Source organism: Engraulis encrasicolus, chromosome 23 (genome assembly GCF_034702125.1).
Source record: "Engraulis encrasicolus isolate BLACKSEA-1 chromosome 23, IST_EnEncr_1.0, whole genome shotgun sequence".
Taxonomy (NCBI): domain Eukaryota; kingdom Metazoa; phylum Chordata; class Actinopteri; order Clupeiformes; family Engraulidae; genus Engraulis; species Engraulis encrasicolus.
In genome coordinates, this window is record NC_085879.1 from 20,540,713 (window position 1) to 20,548,212 (window position 7,500).

The following is a 7,500-nucleotide window of genomic DNA, read 5'->3' on the forward strand; positions in this document are numbered from 1 at the left end:
AGTGATTGTAAAAAAATGAAAAGGGGAGATACAAGGTTTCTGCTGACAGTGACGATATGCAGATACAGTATGTATCAGAATTGATAGAGCCACCGCTCATTCATACATGAACCATAGTTATAGCACTTCATACTGCTATTAAGCCTGTGGCGACAATCTTGAATTCAGTCTTGAAAACCACACCTTTCCTAGGATCAGACTTTAGAGTTTTACTATTATTTTAGTCATTTAGGAGGTCCAACGATACTAGAATCCATAAAAAACCTGTTGCATCTTTTTTTTCTATGTATGCGTGTTGGCCCCTCTAAGAATACTAATCAGTGATTTCATTTTTCTTTTTTTTTTATCTTCCCCAGAAAGACAATGCAAGTCCATCTCCAAACAGGTGGGTCATGTGTATATATTTCTTTATCTGATACATATATCATGAGCTTTCCCCACTCTGCCAGATGTGCTTTAAGTCTCACTCCTCTGCCATATGGGCCCTATATCCTTTGAGGCTCTGCCTTTGTCTTGCTTACTTAAAAGGATTTGGAGAGGATGCTGTCAGACACGCCGCCGGTTGGAAAGGGAACCTCCACATTTTTCAGGAACCTTCATGACAAAGGTAAAAGCATGGATGTTCCATTACTAGACTTTAATGCTTTTTAACCATTTCACCAGATGACAAGTGACAAATATTGGGGCCTCCATAAGCCGTCATTGTTTATATTCATTAAATTCACTAAAAAGCGACATTAAATAACACTCTGTTGTTTTTCAAAATAATGTTTCCAAAACTATTTTAGCGTATTACCACTGTATATTCCTTTGAAAGGAACTTCTTAATTCTGAATGTGGTGCACCTCTGCGTAGTTCAAATGACAATGTCAAATGACAACAGTTCTGCTTTCAACTTGTACCGTAGTGAGCAGTGCAGGGAGTAAAACAACACTGTGTTGCTGTAATAGCACGCTATACCCATTCATTTTGACAACCTAAGACACAGATAGACACTATTATAAGCTGGTTATCATCCGTGACCAAGCTGTAATGTTGCATGTTTTTTAATCTTCTTTTGTTCTTCTGAAGAGTTCCACAGGTGAAACCGCGTGCAATTGGCTGCCCATGGCGGTGTTTTACTTTGAAAAATCAAACAATCAGGATATTTAAAAACACATTGCATGGTTGCGTAATGTCAAATAGATTGTTGTTACTGTAGTTTTATTCGTGTTTTGACAGCTGTAAAGTGCGCCCTTGTCCAAAGCTCCACGTGGGACCCATGTTTGTCTGTTTTGAACTGGATCGGAAGGACTCAGGACTCAAGATGAAGTTATAAACCTAATCTTATCTTCTGATCAATCTAGTCATGCTGCGACTTTGCTCTCGGGCAAGAGAGCGCTATGTGGACGGATATACAGTATACCCTACAGTTGTCAATGTGCCATGCTCGCCACATATGGCGATATTCATTAACACTTTCTATGAAGGGGTCTACATAAGGCTGTCATGACCTGGCATTAGAATGATATGACCTATGTTAGGATTCAGGAATATTAATGACACATTACCAATGTTTATGACTGGCATTTGGTTTTTGAAATGTTTTTGGGGTGTCATGGCATTCCAAAAACTGAGTAGAGTAGGGTATAGTAACTTTATTGATCCCCAGGGGGAAATTCAACTAAACTGAGTGACTCATTATGATAACATCATCAACATCAACATTAACAATGTGTCATTAATGTTCCTGACATGGGTAATGTCATTCTTATGACCAGTACATGATATATTTATGTAGACCCCATCAGAGAAATTGTTACCACAGAGAGTAGAGAGAGAGAGGTTCCATTAGCCCATTGTTTCCGGGTTCTATTATTGCAAGGGGGAGAGGGGGGAAATCCCCCTTTAGGCAGACCTAGGCAGACCTAAGGACTGTTCTATTCAATGCTAGGAGTATTATGACACGCGCCTTTAGGCAGACCGGAACCTGGTCATGTTAGGTGCCCATAGCAACCTATTACAATGGCATATCTCTATATACTTAAAGACTCTCTGATGTTACCCAATATTCATGAACCCAAAGTACATACTGTACAATTAGTCTGCTTGGCAGGCATGCATTACGATGCAGGGGTGAATTTCTCAAAACCAAAGTTGTTTACTACATTAGCTACTTTGATGTTTTCAATGCATTTTCCCATTGGCAACTACCAAAGTTACTAACAGACTGACAACTTCTCTTTTGAGAAACTCACCCCAGAAATGGCCAGTGCAGAAAGGCTCAGCTCTTGTATTTGGTAGTACTTTATAACTGACAGGTGTGGCACCAGTGGTTGTTCACCTTAGACATACTGAACAACTTTCATACAGTATGTGTATTCACCAATCCCTTCGTAACACAGAATGGATGATACTACAGAACCACGCATAAAATAACTGCAATTTTTTTCAAACTTTACAATATCCATCAATATACATCAAGTTCCTCACAGTAACACATTAAAGATGCTAGATGTAATGTGTGAATACCAAACATTTGGGGACACTTCTGTGTAAGAACCAGCATTTGTGAAGCAGGAAAAATATGATAAATGTAACGTTTGAGGTTCAATCAAATAAAATTTAGGTCAAAACCCCAACCTAACCCACTCTGTTTTTCCCAGGAATAAAAAAACATCTCTGTGTCACGTGAGATGAGATGAGTGTATGCTCGTATGTACGTAAGCACCAGCATCTGCTCTGTGATAAGGGACCTATACTACAACGCTAGTTCAGGAGTAAACCAGGTTAAGTTAACAGGTAAATCATCTAATATAAGAGCATGGACTCCTCTCCAGGCTCTTCTTTTAGACGATTTTCGTCTTAACTTAACCTGGTTTACTCCTGAACCAGCTTTGAAGTGTAGGCCCATGGTGGGTGTCGTAAGCCGGACTTCAAGCAAAGAGTGAGATGAGATGGTGGTGGGGGGAGGTATATAGGAAAGCTTCTCTTCTTCTCTTTTGAAGACGAGCAGAGGCTTTGAACTGATGGGTGTTGAGACTTGCCCATATTTTTGCAGACCTCCCAGAGGCTTGCCTTGCCACACCATGGACATGTGAATTAAAGGATTAGATTACACGTCCAACTCTACCAGGCAGGGTCAGTCCCTTAGAGAAGACTCTGGAGACATGAAAAACATTGAGAGGGAGAGAGAGAGAGGGAGAGAGAGAGAGAGAGAGAGAGAGAGAGAGAGAGAGAGAGAGAGAGAGAGAGAGAGAGAGAGAGAGAGAGAGAGAGAGAGATATGGTTTCCCAGCAGATGTAGGGACTATTTTTTATTTGTATGGACTTTGTATGGGCTTTAATGAGCCGTTGCAGTTTCAGACAACTTCATAACTTATTATTCAGGTACATTTATTCAGTATTTATCCGTGGGATTCCAGGAAATAAAACAATGTAAACAGGCCCTTATACAAATGTGATCAAGAATAAATGATGAATGAATGATGAATGAAGTGGCGGGATCCTGGACTCTCCTCTCCCTCCTCCCCTCCTCCTCCTCCTCCTCCTCCTTCTTCTTCTTCTTCTTCTTCTTCTTCTTCTTCTTCTTCTTCTTCTTCTTCTTCTTCTTCTTCTTCTTCTTCTCCCCACAAAATGCAGGGAAATTTGCTTAGTGATGGGAGAGCAGGGTATGTCACATGCACCACACAAAGAGGTGCTTGTGATGACGGACCATCACTACTACTAACCAACAACTCACCACAACTCTCCTTGGATTGGCCAACAACAGCACTCTGTTAGTAGTCTCAGAACTGGACACATGGCCTGGAGGCAGTTACCACCAAAGGTGTTTCTCACCGCTTCCCTCTTTGTTCCCTCTTAACAGAGAAAGGCAAAGCAAAAACAGCAAAGCAGCACCATCATACCAGAGCCCCCTTTTCCCATAACACTCAGAGCAGTCACCCAGAACTATCTGAGCTCAAGTCCCTATCATCTTCGGGCAGACAATAGCCGGCGGAATGCTTTCAGTGACAAGAGAGAGACAGCTCCACTAAGACCTGGGCAGCGAGGGGCTGACAGTTGTTCCTCCGCCTCCTCTGTTCAAACAACAAAAAGGAGCTTGTACGTAAAGGGGGGCCCCCATATGGACAGGCCTATACTCCAAACACCCCTACGCTACCCTACTCTACCACTACCCTACCCCACCCTATCCAAGCCTTTTCCATGCTCCAGCCTTCCCCACAACTAGCCTAGCCCTCCCAACACCCCTACCCAGGGAAGTCGACAGGGGCGCAGCAAAGGGGTCAGTTGTCCTGGGCTCAGAGAGAAGGGGGGCCCAGAATTGGGTCCTCAATACATTGCATGTATTGGATGAGGGGGCCCTTTCAGAATGTTTTGTCCTGGGCCCAGCCAAAGCTGTCAGCGGCCCTGCACCTACACTACTCTACTCTACCATTTACCCTACCCCACCCTACTCTATCCAAGCCGGTCTCTGCTCCAGCCTTCCCCACAACTAGCCCATACATCGCGCATCTTCAATCAGTGTCAAATCAGGAAAAGAATGTTTTACGCCATGGCTAAACAAACACCTGGGAGTGGGAGAGAGAGAAAGAAAGACAGAGAGACACAGAGAGAGAGAGAGAGAGAGAGAGAGAGAGAGAGAGAGAGAGAGAGGAGGGAGAGACAGAGAGAGAGAGAAGGAGGGAGAGACAGAGAGAAGAAGGGAGAGAGGGAGAGAGAGAGAGAGAGAGAGAGAGAGAGAGAGAGAGAGAGAGAGAGAGAGAGGGACTCAGAAGCTGGCTGGGAGTCGACAGGCTTTAATTTTGTTTGGGTTTGTGTCTGGGTTGTCCGCCTTGGTCACTCACTCCAGTTGTAAAGTTTTCTCTTTTTTTGTTTTGTTTGTGTGAAGACAACACCGAGCACGACTCAGAGAGGCACCTTCTTAGATCTTTATCGATGCGGATGAAAGGCTTACGAGACTTAGTGAGCGTTTTTGGTGTGTGTGTGTGTGTGTGTGTGTGTGTGTGTGTGTGTGTGTGTGTGTGTGTGTGTGTGTGTGTGTGTGTGTGTGTGTGTGTGTGTGTGTGTGTGTGTGTGTGTGTGTGTGTGTGTGTGTGTGCTTCTAAAAGATACCTGGTAATTTGATTCATTTCAAGGGAGTCACTTCGGGGGGTGAGGGGTGGGGGGGATGTGTAAACACTTTTTAAGCCAGTCCTCCTAACCAAACATTTAAACAACATTTGTGTTTTCTTTTGTTGTGTCTTTTGTGTTCTTTAGGGATCATCAGTTACACAGAGTATCTCTTTCTGCTGTGCATCTTAACAAGTCAGTACCTTTCATCAAAGCACTCATGTTCCCTCCGCTTTGCCTTGCCTGGCCTGGCCTCACTTTGCTTCAAGTTTTACTCTGACAAATGTCTGAATTTACGAGACCCCCCCCCCCAACTCACAAAGACAGTTGGCATGAACACGATCACCTGAGTTTGTTGACCGCTCATGCTATATCAAAGTCATATCAACGTCAATATGACTTTAATTGTTTATTAATAAACAAACAAGTGAGTGTCTTTCATCAAAGCACTTTTTGTTACTGCTGGTGCAATTTTCCTCAAGTTGTCTGAATTTATGAGCCCTTGAATGCCCAAAGACTGTATAAAGTCTGTTGCATTTGTTTGTTGACCACTCATGTTAACATTCACACACAGATACTACTGCCATGTACCTACTGTAAATTGGTACAAATCTAGAACTGGAATGCTGCCTTTGTTTTGCAGGACAATTATAAACTTTCTAAGATACAATATGATACTGTAAGTGTAAGGGATCTTTTTCTGGTATTGTTTTAGGTACAACAATCTGAAAACAAACTTTTGTATCCCACTGTCGTACACAACACAAGCTACATTATATTTAAAAGCGGATACATAACTGTTACTGCTCCAGCGACAGGTTTAGAACCAGTGGTACTTTCATCTTATCAAAGTCAATGTTTCTTTGCTTGTCTTTAATGCCACACCTCATCTAAGACCTCTGTCTTTTTAGAACCTCACGCAGGCATCCGAATCGCATTCAATATGTTTGATGTTGATGGCAACGCGGTTGTGGATAAAAGGGAGTTTTTGGTGGTAAGTGTTTTCAACAACTTTACACATGAATTTAAATATATTAATTGGATGGCCTCAATAGGATCCTTTTTTGAAGGTAATTTCTTGATGGGCATATCATAGGCTAATGTGTCCTCCTTGAAAATGAGCAGATGGTCATTTGACCCCAAATGAAATAAAATGCTAAAATACTAAATAAATGAGCAATAAAGTATGAGTATATACAAAGATTCTAATTCACCCAGGTCATTTTATATAACGAGTTTAGTCTTGAATGAACTTAAGCTTGCAGACATTCCACTTTTACGTAGTGTTTTAGGTTGTCTGGAATCAACTTCTTGCATTCCCTACATCAAACCAGGGGTGCGTTTCTTGAAAGCATAGCTGTTAGCTGCCAGTTAGCAACTTGGGTAGTTGCCAATGGGAAATTACATGGCAAACAACAAAGTAGCTAACGTAATTAGTAGTGGTGTCAACAATAATCGATTCGGTGATGCAATGCAATGCGGGGCATGGACGATTCAATTAAATGCGGCAAGTTCCAGAATCGATGCGGCAAATTTTTAAAGTTTTTTTTACTTACCGTGGATATTTCAGGAGTAAATGAATGTTAAATTAAATAAAAGCACTTCAAAGCATTGAAAACTGCAAGACTGATACAGAAAACAGCCAATAAAATGTTGCTCAGTATCTGACATCATGTATTGCCTCATGTATTGATGAAACATTTGCTTCGCTTTCAGTAGAAATGCATTACAATGCATCGTAGAATTGAATTGAATTGAATCGAATCGAATCGCTATCTCTCTAATCAGAATCGAATCGAATCGTGAGGGCAGTGCCAAAGCACACCACTAGTAATTAGCAAACATGCATTTGAGAAATGCACCCCAGATCTGAAGAAGCTCCTTGGAAGCGAGGAGTGAAAACGTAAAGAGGATGTCCATTTGCTTAAAGTTAAACTCTTTGGATACTGCAAATGAGGTCACAGGGCAGGAGCTCAGACTGACTTTATTCATGTATGAATATCTCTTCCCTTGCAAGCTGGAAGATATCTTCCAGAGGAAAGCTGACAAAAGGGAGAGAAGAGAGGAATCCGAAGGTGTTGCCCAACAGGTGAGGCCCTTATGTAATGACGTCTCTAATAGGACATCAAACACTTGGTGCTCGTCTCTCCCTCGTAACCATCCGTAACGGTATTCTTTCCATTGCGATCAGGTATTTTCCATGATGTTTCTTGGACGTTTAACAATTACACTAAATCGCACCTGGACTGAATTTTTGTATTGTATGTATTGCTTTGTGTGCTTTCCCCAATCTGAAGAATGCGATTTGCAACACAACTTGGAGGATGTTGGTATGGGTTGCTACGTTAAATAATAAAGTTGAGTTGTCGTGATGGATATTTTTATGTCATGTTTGTATAGGCTACAAGAC

The 7,500-nt window shown here is 41.9% G+C and overlaps 1 protein-coding gene across 3 annotated transcripts in view; it reads left to right on the top strand.

Annotated features, from left to right (window-relative positions):
- The window catches only part of micu3b (mitochondrial calcium uptake family, member 3b), a 36,962-nt gene that overhangs the window by 9,566 nt on the left and 19,896 nt on the right, over positions 1-7,500 (top strand). For all 3 annotated transcript variants that reach the window (XM_063189772.1, XM_063189771.1, XM_063189770.1), the window contains exons 3-7: positions 357-385; positions 529-607; positions 5,238-5,285; positions 6,002-6,084; positions 7,108-7,179. In XM_063189772.1, coding sequence (XP_063045842.1) covers positions 357-385; positions 529-607; positions 5,238-5,285; positions 6,002-6,084; positions 7,108-7,179 — 311 coding nt within the window. The remainder of the gene's footprint in view (positions 1-356; positions 386-528; positions 608-5,237; positions 5,286-6,001; positions 6,085-7,107; positions 7,180-7,500) is intronic.